The 19,166-nt window shown below is 42.0% G+C and overlaps 1 protein-coding gene across 3 annotated transcripts in view; it reads left to right on the top strand.

The window, feature by feature from the left end:
- The window catches only part of LOC114558742 (protein bicaudal D homolog 2), a 45,309-nt gene that overhangs the window by 8,315 nt on the left and 17,828 nt on the right, over positions 1–19,166 (top strand). For all 3 annotated transcript variants that reach the window (XR_003692980.1, XM_028582940.1, XM_028582941.1), the window contains exon 2: positions 10,655–10,867. Coding sequence is in view for 2 of the 3 variants with exons in the window: in XM_028582940.1 (XP_028438741.1) it covers positions 10,655–10,867 (213 nt within the window). In the remaining variant the exon portion in view is untranslated. The remainder of the gene's footprint in view (positions 1–10,654; positions 10,868–19,166) is intronic.

The raw sequence follows: 19,166 nt of genomic DNA on the forward strand, positions 1-19,166 counted from the left end.
TTACATGTTTTATATACAGTAGTTAAATTCATAACTTTTAAAATACCCTAGGGCACAGATCTTCAACAGGGGGTCCTCAGAGTCACTGCAGGGGGCCTCCAAATTATTGTTAATTTTTTAAAGTTTTTTCAAAAAATTTAAAAACATGAATCCAACATATTTTTGGCAAATATAAATCCCCACTGATGATAGGCTTACTAGCCTATAGGTAACGCTGTCACTAAGGTAGCCATCCACAGATACAGTTAATCCCAAAGAATTTACTGTACCACATTTATGTTGAGAATTAAAAGATTATTTATAAAATCATGCCAACAATTATTATTTTAATGTCTAAGTATTCTATGCACTAAAAAGGTATAAAGGCTTCAGGCCGCCCTACACGTTATTGTAGGCCTAGTTTAATATGCAACTTAATTGTTTATACAATATTAGTAGTAGGGGGTCCCTGATTCATCTCTTTCAGTTAAGGGGTCCTTGATTTAAAAACTGTTGAAGACCCCTGCCCTAGGGTATTACGATTTCTTTAAAACATTCACAAAGTCAAAATGGCATGTAGAGAAGCTGTATAGCTGCCCAGCAGGGTCACGATTCTACCAGTGTAATCCAATTACTGAAGACCAGGGCCAGATCCGGCAGGAGCCCAGGCTAAAAGCAGTGGATGAGGTTTGTCTCCAACAATACAACTTGGTTGACTCAGGCCAGTCTTCAGTTTCCCTTCTCCTACACAGCATAACAACTATAAACTATTCTGTCAACAAAGAAGCCAGTGTGCGTACACGTGACTGAGATAGATGTGTGTCTAAGATATGCAATGGCTACTTATTATTCTAGTCCGTGGGCTATATCAGATTGCCCACAAACCTTCCTTATCTTTTGTGCTACAGAATCCAAGCAACATGATTGACCGAGAATGACACCCTCCTTTTATATAAAACATGCTTGTTTATGGCTTTGTGTTTAGATAATAAAAAATGGCTATGGGTTTCCTGTAACCATAAGGCCTCTTACTGAGTCATGAAAAGCTCTGCTCCATCAAATCTTTCTTCTTCCTTCTATTGAAGTGAAGTCAGAACTCACGCCCTCTGCCCCCGCTCTGCATCCTGTTTACTTGTGAGGAGTCTGGCTTTTTATAGCAGATAGGAAGCATATGAAATATGCCTCTGTATCAGTCCGGATATCTTTTTAGTGGATCAGAGGAAATGACCACATGAGGTTCATCAGGCAAGTCACATCTGTCACCTGTTCAACAAGAAATAAGTCTCAATAGTGCAGTTTGTTTTAATGAGAGGAATGCGCTTGCCTTCCCCGCTGTGTTAACATCTACACTCATTATGCTACATTTCATTATAATGTTCTGGCCATTTCCATGGCAACAGAGACAGGAACTGACGATCACTATGAGCTATATAGAGTCACCTAGCTTTAGCTCACACTCAATATTTTGTGCCTCAAAAGCTGTACATCAGTAGTAGTTTTTTTTTCCCCATATCCGTGGGTGTTTAAAATATATGCTGAATTAATAATAATCATATTAATAAATAATAAAATATTTTTTCTTAGTAATCAGCATTTGTAACTAACATCCCAGATGCAGTGGGAACTTTTGAAACTGGTTAGAGGCAGATTTGCAAGATTTCCATTTATAAACTCATCTTAACACACATAGCAAGCAATCCGAAAAATGTAGATGTCCTTGTAGTGACCTTCGGAAATCAGAAATTCCCATTGTGGGACTTCTGACACACAGATGTATCCCCTTAAATTGAATATATCCCTAGAGATACAAAAGATTTGGGATGGGGGTGCGACACTCCACGTTTATTAGCATATACGATTGGCAGGAATTAGCTTGTGCTATAAGTAGACAGATGGTGGGTGCCCCGTCCCAACCCCTAGATATACCCACACATGTACACATATCCAAAGGTTATGACTTTCTCCAACTAAAGAGGAGTTTGTTGTGCAGTTTCTTCTCTGTAGTTTGTCCCTGGGCATTCTATGATTAGGGCAGTACATGAAGAGATCAGGGATGAGATGTAGACAGATCGCGCTTTCTGTTTACATGAGTACATTCTGGCACACCCCTCTCTGGTTCCTCTGTAATTCTACATAGTCCATTCATCTCAATTATATCCTGAATGGCAGACTAGTGCCTCCCATCTCACCTAAATTAATTCAACCAGAGGGCAGATTCTGAAAACATCTCCTTGTTTTAATTGACTATCTATTCAAACATTAGCAAACCAAACTTCAAGGTTGTCCCTTTGCCCTGGGGGTCCTTTTAACTTCAACACCACAGTGCAATCAGAGAACAGCGGTATGTCTACAGTCTCTCCACACTCCATACCCACTCCCCGCCACCATCCTTCTCTCCTCATTCCTCCCCCGGCTCCCATTGTAAATAGGCCAGTGGGTCTGGGTCCCCCTGTCGCAGTGTGTCACACCCGAGTCTCATGGAGCCCACGCTTTGAAACCCTCAGGCATGGTTGAACAGGGGGGAGAGAGGGAGGAATTGGGAATAGTAAAAGGGTAAAAGGGAGTTGAGATAAGACAGAGTTGTATAGCCAGGCAGGGGGTTGCCTGTACAGCAATAACGACATTAAAGTTTAGGCTCAGAGAGAGCGAGGAGAGGAGGGATTTTAATTGGATGTGTGCCAGTCTCTCAGGGGTCCTTGAGAAATGGGGGTAGCAGACAGAGAAAGGGAGAGAGGTTTGGATGGGAGGGGCACCTGGCAATGCCTGTGTTTCCTGTTTTTCATTATTTTCTTGAATGCTCTTGTTTGAGAGATGTACAGGTATTGTAGAGTTGACGAAGTATTCTTTGAACATGGAATGAAAGAAAATTATGTAACACAAACCATATACAGTGATTTGTCTGCTGTATGCATTGTACTGTTTTCTATTTACATAAGCTTGAATACTATTTTCACACATACACGTATCGATCAAGTATCTATTATGTACAGAATTATGGTGAAGCTACTAAGCCCCCACCTCATTATTTTCTGACATGGCCACATATGGAAGGCTTGCCACCCAGACCCAAGATGTAACCTCCTTGGTAGAGAGAATGTGTGCAAACACAGTCACATAGGATTTAATTACAGAAAATGGGGAAGGGAGGTCATTAGTCTCTGTCTGGCCCGGGAGCAAGGGCAGGACCTGCCCAAGAGACCATCTTCTAGGTTTGGGAGGGTGAATGAAGAGATAGGAGCGGGGAGTTGGGGACAGCACAGAGATTGAGAGATAACTTCGGCCCTGTTTGTGAGTGGAGAAAAACTTGATCAAGTGGCAACATATGAGGCACCTTAGATAGAAAACCTCAAGAAGAAAGCAAATGGGAGTGTGTGCAGTCCCTCCCCCATCCTGTCAATGCTTCACCCTGATTGATTAGACATGTCTTGGCACTAATGGATGAGTCTAGGATGATGAGGGGAAATGAATAAGGGTCTCAAATACGGTATTAATCTAATAATTGATTATTGTTAAAATTATATGGCGGAGGGCTAAGGGTTTGATAAATAATATTGTCTCCGCTAACCGTGAACAAATACACAAACAAATCGATTCCATGTCTACTTCACCTTCTCCCTTCAAACTTGACGTGTGTGTGTGTGTGTGTGTGTGTGTGTGTGTGTGTGTGTGTGTGTGTGTGTGTGTGTGTGTGTGTGTGTGTGTGTGTGTGTGTGTGTGTGTGTGTGTGTGTGTGTGTGTGTGTGTGTGTGTGTGTGTGTGTGTGTGTGTGTGTGTGTGTGTGTGTGTGTGTGTGTGTGTGTGTGTGTGTGTGTGTGTGTGTGTGTGTGTGTGTCTCAAATTGGAGAGGCAGAGAGGGAGGAGAGCAAGCTGTGTGAGGCTGAGCTCTGAAACTGCCATCTGTGTCAGTGCCCTGCCACTGCCGACCGCCTCTCGCTCTGTCACTGTAATTGGCATAGTAACCATAACGACTGCTGTTCCCCTGGGGTTCGGGCGCGTGGACCTGGGAGATCATCCAGCCACAGAGTGTCAGGTTTAAAAGGGAACTGGCAGGCTGACTACAGGCAGGCACCGATAAGGCTGTCTTTGCATTACAAATGATTGAGGTTGTGATTGCCCAGAACTGGCGCTGGTATGGAACATTGCCGCGATATGAACGATGATAAAGAACTCAGACCCCAGCTCAGACGGCAATGAGACCTATTGAATCTCTGCTCTCCCTTGAGACACCAGCTTTCTCCTCCATTCTATAGCGGATTTAGCGGCTGAACAATAGACCCAATAAGCAGCCAGGGATAAACAGATGCTTCCTTGTGATTAATCGACTGCTAAGATCAAATACTGAAGACAGAAGTAGAGTTAAAAACGTTGCACAAAGAAAGAACAGAGGATTTTTCATGGCATCGTAGAAGAAACAAAAACAGTAACTCGAGTCAAGACAAACCTTCTCAGGAAACACTTAACTCCACCGAAATCTGCTTTTTCTCTAAATGTTGATAGTGGAATATGGTTTGTTTTTAGGCTTAGCTTGTATTTCACTCATGAGTGGCATTAAAATGACCTTTTCTCACTATACTGCCTATTGTATAGCATGCAAATGCTGCTTTCAGCTGCTTTCGTCTTTATATATGCTGCTTTCGGCTGCTTTCGTTTTTATTTATTTATATATATATATATATATATATATATATATATATATATATATATATATATATACACACATATATATATACACACATATATATATACACACATATATATGCCAGAGGCACAATGACTGTTTTTACCCTGTAATAATAACACAGGAGTCAGTTCATGAACACCCACAGTATAGTGCCTTCAGGCTGACACAGACACTATAATAGCAGTGGGGGGCTTGATTGTCCTCTCTTTGCAGGTGTTTCACCTTTTATAGTTTAGTTTTGTAGTTTATTTTGAACATGTAAAAAAAAAAAATACATGCATATTATAAAATTAAAATAACAGATAAATAAGGACATATGTACATCTCAGCACATTCTTCCAAAATGATTGTAAGTGATTCAAATAAGAGATTTCCATGTTCAAATGTTATAAGTAAGATATATTTTCTAAAGCTCCTGTCTTTGTAGATGTATGATGAATATAGATAAGCATCATGTTTGAAATTAAGCTCTGATCTGACCAAAGGCTGACTTCACACAGAGTCTCTCGTGCTGACTTCAGATTAGTTGCTTGTGTGAAGTCGAAATAAAACATGCACTGTAGTTTTCCCCAGCCAGATCTGAAGAAAGCACTAACTAGCGCTTAATCATTACAGCCTAATGTAAGCAGATAAAATGTATTTAGAGATGTTGTATCGCTGAGCTCCTGCAGCCCAATTAGGCTATTCTGATATTTTTATATGTTTGAGGACGACTTCTTCAGTGAGGCGTGTAAAGGGCCTCATGAGTCTGATTAGCACATCACTCGGAGCAGAGCCGTGTGTGTGTGTGTGTGTGTGTGTGTGTGTGTGTGTGTGTGTTGTGTTCGTGTGTGTGTTCGTGTGTGTGTTCGTGTGTGTTCGTGTGTGTGTTCGTGTGTGTGTGTGTGTGTGTGTGTGTGTGTGTGTGTGTGTGTGTGTGTTCGTGTGTGTGTGTGTGTGTTCATGTGTTCGCTTTAATTGTATGTCTACCTTCTCCCAATGGCTCCATCCCCTTTGGCGTTCTCTCCTTTTCTGTCCTGCCCTGCAACTGAGGAGATCCAAAATCTGGCACAGCTTTGTGGTTGTTTTTAGGAGGTTCACGCCCTTCAAGTCTCATGATGAGAGTTTATCCCTCAGCCAGTCCACTTGAGGCTAAACATTTCTTTTTTAAGGAAATGTGTGTCTCATATACTCACACAATGTTAGGTTTCTCTAACCTCTGCTTTCTTATATTCACTGTAGTGTATTCCTTGCCTTTGGCATGCAGTGCATCGCCTGTATGTGTTGACAACATGAATTGCATACAGTGTTGGTGGAACCCCTAGGATGCTTTGAACACTCGCCTCTTCCTTCTTTATCTCAGAAGGGAGAGCAAGCCTCAACACGGCAACACCAGGTGCAGTACGGCCTACCTCGGGCACACACATTGGAAACGAGATGTGTGTGTATGTGTTTTGGGTGTGTGAAATTGTCCAGGCCTGCATGTGAATAATAACCCAACGGCTCTGTTCTATGCAGTGAATCAATGTGGCTCTGTGCCAAACAACAGTTAATATCTCTCCCTCCCTCGTTCGCATTTCTCTCACCCTCTTACCCCCCCCCATCTCCTTCTGGCAAATATAACACCTTATATAAATCTAATAGATTTGTCCAACTTATTCTAGAATTACTCCTCTTGTAATTTTGCCATAGTAAATCTCTGCTTGAAAAGGTCCAATTTAAGAGTTGCTGATTTGGTTAGAAGGAAGAAGGGGAATATTTAAACCAGTGGAGAGTTAATCATAACCTCCACGGAATTGTCGAGGGATGAAAGCGAATGTTCAATCCCACTGAAGAGTAAAGTCTGAAGTAAATAATTAGCTTCTCTGTTACTCATTATAGCAAGTGTCATTGGTTTTGGCATAACATGCTCTAATCCGCAACAGTGCTGTCAGTTGAGTAAACTCAAACAAGCATACACTGCCACGTGACATGATTTGCATTCCTCACAGGACCATGTTATACAGAACGCAGAAAATTACATAGTAAGCTAATATGTCCTAAAAGAAATAAATGAAGTCAGTGTAAAATAGTGGGTCAACGTGCAGTGCTCCGTCTTACGTATGTGTTGTAGGAAGCCACTCATGCCCCAAGAGATCTTTATAATGAACAGTTGATAATGGACAGCTAAATATAGAAACACACCTCAAAGCAATCTGTCCCTTGTAAGTCGCTGGCTGCACAGTGGCCTGTGAATAGAGACAGGGAGACGGACGGAAAGAGGGTAAAAAAGAGTGCACGTCTCTGTTTATCATCCCTAACTGTGAGTCCACGTGAGCTGTGAATCACGAGGCAGAAGAATTCATTCATTGTTTTGTTTTTTTCCTGCTCCATCTCTCCTCCTGCGCAATCGCCTACAATGACAACTCTGACACTCACCAGCCTTCAGTGTTGCTGGACCACTGCTATGGCATCCAGGGTCAACTCCGACATTCTCACCATCTGTATGACTAACTAAATTGATCTAAATTGACATAGTGTTATATTGTTCAGCATTCGTCACATGCTGTCTTTTGTCATAGCACAAGAATGCTGCTGTAGAGACTGAAAATCAACCCGCTCTAGTCCACAAGTCTTGCCAAATGCGTTCTCATATCACAGTTCTACATCTCGAGGTTGTGTCATCTGGTATTGCACATTAGGCATGCCCTGCTGCGACCTATCTGGCATCCTCTAGTGAGATTATTATGTCAGCATTATACTGGGTGTGTACAAATCATGCGTGTGTCTTAACTTGAATGTCCAGTGGTTTTATTCTTTTATGGTCTGCAGTAACCATATCTCTACCACCCGCTTTCTATTCTCACTTCATGCCACAGAAAAACCCTGCTCTCTGCCAGTGGGACAGAAACTGAAAATACATTTGGTTTATTTAAGCTCCACAGGGCGTCGGAGACTGGCAGTATCGATCTGTTTGTTACCTGTCAGAGACCCAAAGCCCAGCTCCCTTGTGCTCTTGGCTCAAAAGATCAGAAAAAAACATGCGCAGGAGGATTCTGAGTGGGGAAAACCACGGTGAACTCGGTGACTTATGTTCTCTCTGCTTTAAAGTCCTGCACCATGTAAGGTGTTGAACATTAGCAGCAGGGCTGGAAGCTACAGAACCAAGTGTTTAGCATTCCCCCCTCTATTACAGACACAGGGATCACATTGCAAAAAAAATGTGAATGACCGTCAGTGGACTTTGCCTCTAAAAGCAGTGTCTTTGATCAGATTAGAGGACAATGCAACGATTACACTGTGTTCCAGCATGCTTTGACCACAAGCAGTCACGCTGTTATAGCAACGTTTGTTTTGCTGAAAGATAGACCTACAGATAGTGGATTGAGTTTAACACCCTGGGTGTAAAATAAACCTCATTACCAGAGAAACCAGTGTTTTGATATAGGCTGTACCTAAAACTAAAACTGCAGCCTTAGCAACATCTTTCCTTAAATTAGTCTGTGTTCATGCACCCATACAATATTCTATTTATACCTTTTGGAAGTTTCCATGTGTTAATCTTATGACTAGATTCTCTGTTCTGGTGTCAGCAGTGTATGGGGAAGTAATGAAAATAATACTGACAGCTGAGAGAAAAAGAACTAAGACCAAAGGTGACTCATCTCATGTTATCAATCACATGATGCTTTTGATCACAGTGATGATTTACTTTGATCTCCACATGGCAGCCCACAGTATAAAGCCCAGCCCAGCAGGGTGTCTAACCTCAGCCCATCATGCATGCACTCATCTGGAATCAGACATTGGGTTATAGAGAGGGATAAATCTCCTGGACTATTGACTTTTTCTTATGCAGCTCCATAATGTTAGCCATAGCCTTCTGTGAAAAAATCCAGCCCAGACAGCGTGCTAATGACTAAAGAACTGCCTTTGATTAGCTTTACAAGGAATTAATAATCCACGCATGCTAACATGTCCAAAAAAAAAAAAAAAAAAAAACTGCAACATATGGCAAGCTAAAGATGAATTATAAATTGGGTGGGCAGCTCACTGTGGGATTACAGGCTTGGTCGCGTGCGTCCCCAATTTAGCCTCCCCTAAAACCCACGCTTGGGGAGTTCAGATTAAAGGCCTTGGGTCAGACGGTTTTGGCTAGGGGCTCTACTTTATGTTTGAAGAACAGGCCTCTTAGATTGGATTGATTGGAGTCCCTTGATGGTGGTGGATATCCATCATACACCAAGATTATAAAAATGGGATTCCCCTGGTTTCTGATTGGGTTAATCCCGTCTCTTGTAAGGACTTTTAATCAAATACAGTCTCCTGCTGACTGATGGTGTGATTTTTGTTAGAAGGGAGGTAGTGGGGAAGGTATACAGATATTTATTTAACAGGTACATTGTGATAACTTCAAGCTACTTGTCTTTTTCTGACCAAGAGTCCAAAACCCAAAGGTATTAAGTTTACTATCACATCACACAAAGAGGACCAGCAGATCCTCACAGCTGAGTAGAGGAAACTTGGCAATTCCATTTTCACTTTAAAAAAATATAATCAACCAATCAATTAATCACCTAATTTCAGCTCTCATGTGTTTGCTCAGTAGGTATGTTAACTGCTGCAACTGGTTGGAAATGTTCTCATCAGCTCATCTGTAAAAATTTTAAAAATGTATTAAATTGGCACAATCAGGTATGTGCTAACAGATGAGGTTACTTATGTTACTTACAAAGTTGGCACCATTTCAAACTGCTATTGCTTCTAAATAAAGCATATTGCGTCTCAGTGTGAGAGTTCATCCTTGCTATCTCCCTGTTCATCATCTTTCCTGGAATGTGAGAGATATTGTAGCCACCCTGCACGAGACATGATGTCACGCACTTCTGTAACCCACTGAAATAGTTTTAGTCCTGCAAGTAGGCCATTTCCAGATTTTCCATTCTCTAAAGGAATTACTCATTAATATGATACGCAGTTAGACAGAGAAAATCCTGCAGCAGCCAGTCACATGCAGATGTAAGGGAGTAGCAGGTCGGAGAGAGAAGAGCGTGTACTGCAGCTGCAAACAAGGTCAGATTCAGTGCCTCAGGTGATTTCAGATTACTGCCTGCACTCGAGCTGTGAGGCGAGATGAGAATTAGAATTTCCATCAGATGACTGGTTGGAAATGAAGTCTGTAATCAGGGGGATAATCAGATTTCTAGAAGACCGAGAGCAGCCTATCCTAGATTCTGCTGCAGTTAAGGTCTCACTCTGTCTCTCCCTCTCTGTCTGTCTCTCTGTTCATATTTTGCTGCCTCGCAGCCGCCCATTAACAAATTAAGGTCAAAATTAAGGCAGCACTATTTATAGTGAAACTATCTTTCATATTACACAGTCAAACTACAAGACTGGTATCAGCCTTTCAACTGAGAACATCCCCCTACAGAAGGCAAAAGCCTTAGTCTATATGTCTACATAGTTATTTAATCTTAATGAATTCCATCCCCTATGGGCAATCCGCAAAAAACAGATCATATCTGCTGACCTTCCCGTACTCTGCTATGATCTCCTAAGGTATTAAGAGCATTAGAATACAGGCCTTTCATGATCACCCAGACACTATTCCATTTGCTCTACTTTTTGGTTTGGTTTTCCCATCTGTGGAGTCACTGCAGAGCACGTGCAGTGGAGGCCACCGTCCTGTGGGTAGGGGAGGGAGAGATGGGAGAACCAGGGGGAAGATGGGATAATGCAGCCCAGATGGAGCCTAACTGATTAACTCTACGGGGCAACTGCAGTATTTTGGAAACCAGTCCCCAACTGAACCACAGTAGTAAAGATTACTGTCACTTTAAAATGGCTTAATCACAAAGCAAACTTTTGTCAATTACAACCCTGATATTAAAATTGTAATAGCCAGTTAATGCTGTACCCCCTGATTTACATATATCTCTAGTTTGGCCACTAAATAGTATTAACAATGGATTAAAATATTTCTGAACACTATAGCTTCTAAACAACAGCTCTTTTCCTCCTCCACTGTATCTCCAGGCCTTTGGACAAGCCTACTCCAACCACAGGAAGGTGGCAGCGGATGGGGAGAGCCGTGAGGAGTCTCTTATCCAGGAGTCAGCGTGTAAGGAGGCCTACTACGAGCAGAGGGTCCTGGAGCTGCAGAACGAGCTCCGCCAGGCGCGCAACATCCTCACCAATACCCAGTCTGAGAATGAACGCCTCAACACCATCTCTCAGGAGATGAGAGAGGTAATAGTCGGGGATACACAATCAAGAATTAGAACAGAATTATTATATGAAAGGGGGGTTACAATTTAATCAGTTCGGTCAGCTGGATATGTATCGTAGGACGATGCTACTAATGCACACCGCATGTATTATAAAACGTTAGAAGAGGACCGGGTAAAGTCACTTCAAAGAATATTTCTGTTCATCAGAAGATGTATCATGGTGGTGTTTTTCTTGTGTCAATACTTAGAAAATTATCTCACTTCTGAGTTGAAACAGAGGGTCATGTCTGTTCCTGTTTGCCTGCAGCTATTGAGAACAACGGCGTGTTTGTTAATGGGATTTTTTCTGTCTGAAACTGCAGAAAAGAAAACGGATATACGTACATCCCTGTATTACTGTATTTTGAGTGTGATTGCAGAGTCAACAACTGCTATGATTTTAACATGCTAAGAATAGGGCTGGGTATCGTCAGTGATTTACTGAATCTATTTGATTCTGATTCACATCTGATTTCCGATTCAATTCATTAACAATTTTATTAGGGATATTTATAAGGTAAAAGTATTAATGTTTACATTAAGAATTGACCCCAAGGCAGTTGCATTAAAGTACTTTTTATTTAACATAAACACACTACAGCACTGTAGCAGTCAACACAACAGCTCTACAGACTCTACAGTCAGTGAGTACTGAGTGACATTTCATTCAAATATATTGAGGTGGGAGTCCAAGGGACCCCTTTCAAAATGGCCATGCCACTTTTTCCTCACCAAAATGTAGCTTTGGAGTGTTATTTAATTTTTTTTTTTTTTTTTAAACTCAGCCCTAGCTAAGATAAAACTAATCACACTAACTGTGGGACAGAGACCAGGCGGATTAAGCAACACCTTGCCTTCAAGCCCTAATGTGGTTTCCTCCACCCTTAATTGTGATGCAGGGTGGAGTTAATAATTTAAAACTGAAACATGCTCTGTTGCAAAAAGATGGCATGATCCTACATGAATAATTAATCAATTAAAAACTTAAATTTGTGTGAACCATTGAATGACAGTAGTGCTTAACCTGTTTCCCCAGCTGTGGCATTAGTGACATGCCTTATAAAAACCCCACCTCAAACGAACACTTTACCAACTGAAATCTGTTTTGCTGAAGCACGACAAAGCCATTTCCCTAAATCGGAGCATACCCTTCACGCATTCCGGCAAACCGTTTCATATTTACTCTCTCCCAACGACTGTATCATAAATGCTAACCTTTATTGTCTGCGCCCCACTTTGGACAATGTCTGACCTCTTCAGTGCTTCCATTTCCATAAACTCACAGCTAATTGACCTCATTAGAAGAGACAAGAGTGCAGTGTAGAGCGTGGGTTGTGTCTTTGGATTTACATTTGGCATTTAGCACTTATTTTTTTCCTCCTCTTTGCATAATGCTCTTGCTATGTGGTAGTTAAACCCATCAGTATTGCAAATCTTCCCATGTTTGTGCACAGCAGATTTAGCTGAGTCCTCTGTTTTGCAGGGCAAGTTGGTAATTCCAGTGTAATTGGGAGGGGGACGAGTTAGTGCATTCTAACAGCAGACAGCTGCAGGAATCACTGTTGTTTTCTGGGAGTCACTGCTTAAGACAGATGTCAGCAGCGTTTCTTACTGAGAAAAGACTTCAAAATGGCATGTCCCTCAAAACGACTTTAATTCCGGAAAGCTCCAAATTCCACTATAATTAGGTCAGCTGCTGCTCAGTTCTGAATCTAAGTTGGTATAAGTCGGGCATCATTGAAGCCAGATGTGCCTCATCATCAGACATGTTTTTGAAACAGAACACGAGTTACAATGTATAAAACTTAAACATTATTACTTTCTACAAAGACACAATGCCTCTTAAGCTCCCACGTGAGGGTATATACTTCTTATATTTTATTATAAAGTTGAGAAAAAAGGGAATACCATGTTTGTTGCACATCTGATCTACTGCTTTGGTGTAACTGGTGTTGCACTGGTGGTCTGCATGATGGCCTTTCTGCAGGTGCCATTCCCAAATAAAAACACCCTGATGCAGCACCATGGGCCCCGGCCAGCTCTAATTGGCTAGATAAAAGGGGCTGGAGTGTAAATTGCTCCATGTATGGGAGATAATGACACCCTTCTAATGGTACTTCTGGGTGTGAGTGTGTGTGTGGCAGGCAAATGGAGGGAGCCTGGGCATTGACGCTGGCATGGTGACCAGACTGACGGGACTGAAAGAAACCTTTGTCTCCTGGGTTTCAAATTAGCCCGAAAGCTCAGGCTTGGAGAGAAAGGGGTGGTGGCACTAGGAGACGATGAGAATGGTACAAAGAAAGAGAAGGAGGCCTAAAATCCGTTAGAGAAGGAGAAAGGCTTAATCAGAGTAAATTCAGCACTAGTGGTGGACCGTGCTGCTTTTCTGAGACAACATGGCTAATCATATTAAGTCACGAGGTTCAATAAATTACTCAATTTCATCAAGGAATGCAACTGACAGTTGGGCTGTAACTGTTGCCTTTTGTGTTTGGTTAAAAGTGAGTTTTTTTTTGCCCGTGCATATCAACAACGTTCCCTTTGGAAAGTTAAGATGTATTTAGGATTTGAGCTTTCAGGACATCAGTAAAGCTAAAAGAAGGCCTGTAAAAGCCTTAAAAATGTAATTTTGACTGTGTGTTGTTTACAAATCAATCACTAGATAATGTCATTATTGCACCATTCCACAGATCTGGAAGCTCCGTTCAGTGTTAAACGGCTTTTGTCTCTGTACAGGCCAGTTTATTCACAACCCTTTAGATACAGCATTTCAGCTGTGTACTGACATCACCGTCTTCCATGCCAAAGACTCGAATGATGGCCCCAAGCACTGATAAAACACATTTCACTGCTACGCTGCAGTCTATAGGATTAAACCTCTACAAAGAGCCAGTATTGTATGGAGGAGGCACACTCTAATAGGCATGACTTCATTAAATTCAATCTCATGTCTTGAGAGGAATGTGCCTCTAGTGATGGCTGTCATTATCCTTGCAGAATGAGGGTCCCCATTGCCTGCCTCTTAGGAAATTATCAATCAAAGCCAAAGATAAAAACGATGAGTTGTGTGTTATCAGTGTTAGTTCAGTCTATCTTTACACTCTGGTCACACTCGGAAAAAATGTAATGCGTTTCCACCTCATCATCACCCTGCGACTGCTTGCAGTACTCCCTTTCTCCATATTTTGCATCACTCAGGCTGTGCTAAAACAGTAACTGTTGTTGCCTTAAAAACTGTCATCCTTTTTTTTTCTGCACTCACAGAACAATAAATTACGGTGTTGTGCTTTTTGTCAATCGCCATAATGTGGAGGCCATTTAAATAATAAACATGCTAGTTTTTTTCCACCTCATTGACACAGCCGAAGGAGCCGTCAGAGATGAGGCTTTCCCCTTAATTGAAATGCTGTTTCAGTTGGCTGGATAATACACCTGACAGAAGTGGGGGATTGAGCGAGGGAGGTATCTGCATTGATAGGATGAGTTTAAAAGGTCGGAAGAGGGCAGACGTTTAAAGCTCATTGAGAGGAAGGCCATTGTAGTTATTGCAGTCAGAAGAAATGAGAGAGCAAGAGCAGATGGACATAGACGCAGTATTTCAATTGTCATGGCAGCGCTGGTGCTTTACCTTGATTATTGAAAGGTCAGAGTTGAGTGGTAAAGGGATCCAAGGAAGGTTGATCTTTGTCCCCTGGTATTGTCTGACGTGAGGCTAATGTAATAGGATTCCTAAAGGGCTCTGGTGCTGTCGACTGCCTTATTATATCTTGTCACATTAATGCCAAGACAGATCACCTCCTGTCCTGTGCTAGTTGGAGTGGTTGGGCAGTATAGAAAGACAAACAGAGAAAAGGTTGAGCAATTGGTCTCTAAATAAAAATACTCACTGACACAGCAGAGGAATATAACAAGAAGAGGTGTGAAAACTCTGACACTTGCTGCTTAATTTTCCATATGTGCACCAGCTATTGCTACTACTATTGTCACCAGTGACCCACAACTAAGTCATCCAGATGTTATCTGGCCATGGCACCTAATCCTACTCCCACTTCAACTAGCTGCCTCATGAGTGGCATGTCTCACCAATTGAAGGCAATTTTTAGCCTTTAAGAGGTGTGCGTCTCTAAAATACATTTGGAAGATGTGCCATTGATCCCCAATTATGTTTGTCTTTTAGTATCCGCATCAAGGAAGCTCTGAAAGTGTGTCAATCTTGATTTAAGCCCCTGGCTCATGCACCAAAGAGAGTTTCCATGCCGGATCAATGGATCCTAATATCTCTACTACACACACATAAACAGGCCTACACATTCACTTCAGCTAATGGGTGTAAATGTACTGATGTGCACATTTCTCCACTTTCATCTAACATGACCTCAAAAATCTGTAATTCACTGTTAAGTGCATGCAGACACACTTTCACCCTGGGGGCTCTTCAACAGTCAAACACTGGGCAAAGTACTATCAGTCACGCACTCACAAGATTCCTTTCACTTTTTAGATTTTAATTTTCTCATTGAAAAGTGTGACCTTGACTGTGTTTTCTCTCCGTAATGGAGTCTGAATAGAATGACAATTGCTTGCAGCGAAGAGGAGGATAAAAGCAGATCTGCTTTCACCCACATTCTCGACTCTGACAGTAGCAATAGGCCCCTGAGCTTCATTATTCCTTTGCTCTGTCTAAACCTATACTGGGGGTGGTTGAGCTGTAGTGCATCTGTGACATACAGTATTTCTTGTCTCTCCTGGAGGTTATCCTGGGATTTGCTCAGCTCGGTAGAGTTAGAGTTAACTCGGGCTTACGTCACCTTGACGCGCTGCAGAGCCTACAAGAAATATACATTTTTTTCTCATTAGCTCACTGAAGACAAAAAGTGCACAATATCACCAGAGATCTACAAGCAGAAGTGACTGTCCCTGTCTACTTCCTTTTTTATCTGATTAGATAAATATGATGGAACTAAAGCTCGGTAGGAAAAAGGAATTCAACTGTGACTGATACATGGCCGCTAAAAGCACACTAATGACACGTGGAGGAGAGAGGAGAGGTGGGGGTTGGAGAAATGAGAGCAGTCACGTTGGTGAAACCGCCAAATGGAGGTCAGTGGTATTAGAAATCAGAGAAGGCGAGAAAGTTAAAAAAGCAGTATTGACCTGAACTTGGTGTCATACCATCTGGGAACCCCTCTGCACTGTAGAAATAGCAATTTGGGGGAAGAAATCCAGTGCATGTGCATTTATTCTGAAGTGCAAAGTGGGCAGGATGGAGAGTGAAAAAGAGGTCAGCAGAATGAGAGTGCAAGAAAATAGAAAATATATACAGTATTTATATTGAGCCTGTCTGTGCTATTATATCCATTATACAGTCATGTGCCATCTGGGAGTCTGCACAGCACTTTCAAGGGAATGGAACCAGGGGGTTAGAGCTAGTAAATATGGATTGGCGGAAATGCATATTTACAAAATTCTCTGGCGTTATTAAGACCGGAGCAGGGCCTTTAATAAAGCATTAAAACATTCCTAATCTACACTTGTGTTAAGCCTAAAACCTTGCCACCGTGGCTTACTAAGTGATGGAGCTATTTCTCACAGATGTAAGGTGCTCAAATATATTGAAAAATTACTCAGAGCTTTGGTGAGATTTAAGCAGGTTCAGCCCCACTGTGCTGTCAAAAGTAGTTTAATAGTGAAAAGAAAGCTTTAGGCCGGTTACACACTGGCTGCATGGCGTGAGTGTGGCGTTTCTGTTGCGTGTCAGCTGCGTGGCGGCTGCGTGGATTTACACACCGCGATGTCTTTACACACCAGAAACATGTCTAACGCAGTGCTGCTGCTGCTAGCCTTGTCTGGACACGTGTGTTTCCCATTGATAAAATGAAATACCATGTTAAACATAAATATATACTGATTTGATTACAGCAAAGACATTGACGGCATTATAGGCTACAGAATATTTCGTTCTGTATTGACAGGAATTTTAGAAATTTAGAGATTTCTTTTTTTTATTACATTTATATATGCATTTATATCAAAACCTAGAGACTTTCAAACATCAACATGTCATTTATTAATATGTATTTGTGTCTAAACAACATATAAACATCTTTTCCTATTCTATTTTGCCTGGAAACGCTTCCAACTCGTGTTGTGTGAAAAATAGGCGTCGGTTCTATTTCTAGCAGGCACGCGTTTTTGGCACGGCCTGCCACGCCTGAGACACGCATGTCACGCAGGCAGTGTGTAAGCTCTAACCTGTTAACATGGGAGCCGAAATATAAACGGACGCAGCTGACACGCTCCCGCGACGCTTCCAGTGTGTAACCGGCCTTAGAGTTGAAAGTGAGAGAGTTCATACAGTGCAGTCGGAAGAAGCTCTGACCCACTGAAATGTGTGCTCTAGTGACATTTTGCAGCCCAGTACTATGACCTAGTAAGGGTTCATTAGAGCAAATAAAGTCTATGCTTTATCCTGCATATACGTACACTACATGCATGTGCTATTGCTCAATATGATATTAAACGTCTAATATATCACGCCTATCCTGCATGTTTATCGTATGGCTGTACTACTTTGTGTTTTTCCTACCACCCACTTTGCATGGAAGTGACACATTTGTGCGTGAGTGTGTGGCTGTGTGGGTGTGTGTGGGCGTATTGAAGCAGCTGTCCAGACATCACCTGTAGTGACAGCCGGCAGGGGGTCATCACTAACCACACATAGGTCCATGCTCATGAAAGGCTTCCCACTGACAAGCTCTCTATTGGTGGCACCTCACATGGTCTTCAAAATCCCACACCCCAGTATCTATCCACACACACACACACACACATTGCAGTATATCACAAACATTCCCAGGAGAGGCGTACGCACGCTCCTCATAATTAATGTTGTTCAGCCTTTATAGCAGTAATGGCAATGGCAATGGCCACCGCAAACCCTGAGGAGTTTACTCAAATCAACTTCTGTCAGGCAGCAGGCCAGTGTAACCCCTCCCCCTGTGAGGGGCTCAGTGCAACAGAGGATGTGGAAACAAGGTGAAAGGTCAAAGCGCTGGTTTGCATTGTAATCAGATTGGAGGAGGATCATAATCAGGTTCAATAGTGGCCTGTATTCATCGGGACCATACAGCACTGACCCTCCAGCTGAGGGCCACATAACCCTGGCCAAGACCTGAAGCAACCAGCTGGCACAGCTTTGAGGAGTTAAAAACAAAAGATTACTCCAGCAGTGTGGTGATTATGCTGAAGGTCTTAACAAAGTAATTGTGTATGTTTGGGTATGTAGTTTGATACTTCAAAGCTGACAACAAGACTATGTATTAATGGATTGACTGATTCCAGCTCTTTTTTGCTTAAAGGAACACGCCGATTTATTGGGAATTTAGCTTACTCACCGTAACCCCCAGAGTTAGACAAGTCAATACATACCCTTCTCATCTCCGTGTGTGCTGTAATGCTGTCTGACAGCTCCAGCGGCATCAGGCCAGCACAGAACATGCAGGTGAATGGTTCCAGTAATCCTACTGCTCCGAATAAGTGACAAAATAACGCCAACATGTTCCTATTTACATGTTGAAATCACAACATGTAAATAGGAACATGTTGCCGTTATTTTGTTACTTTTGTCACAATTCGGAGCAGTAGGCTAGTTGGAACCAGTTACCTGCAGGATCTGTGCTGGGCTAAGCTAATGCTGGAACCGTCAGACAGCGTTACAGCACGCACGGAGATGAGAAGGGTATGTATGGACTTGTCTTACTCTGGGGGTTACGGTGAATAAGCTAAATTCCCAATAAGTCGGTGTGTTCCTTTAAATTCAGTTCGCGTTCAGAAGTCAGGACCACTGCATAGAGGCTTAGTGGTATGACTGATCAGTATTGTAAGCCTATGCATTATTCAGTAATGCACTAACATCAGGGCTTTCGCACAGCAAACACCCATGCTCATTAGACATGTGCAAAACCCTGATGAATATTAATGCACCTTTAAACGTCAGCCACAGCTCAGCTCTGCACATAGTGATGGGTTATTATACAGAGCAGACGAGGAGCATGTACTCTTCATCAGCGGGGATCCAGCAACATGTTTGTCAGTGAATTCCTCTCTTAGTAAGCCAAATAAGCGAGTAAATTCAAATTGTAGAGTAACAAAAACAAACCATTTTTTGTTGCGTGATAGTCTCCTGAGTCCCATTAGTTAGATATAGAGCATTAATTATTGTTGGTTATGAATGAAGCTGTATTACTATTAAATACTTATACACATACACATATATATAA

The sequence above is a fragment of the Perca flavescens genome, chromosome 7, assembly GCF_004354835.1.
Source record: "Perca flavescens isolate YP-PL-M2 chromosome 7, PFLA_1.0, whole genome shotgun sequence".
Classification (NCBI taxonomy): Eukaryota; Metazoa; Chordata; class Actinopteri; order Perciformes; family Percidae; genus Perca; species Perca flavescens.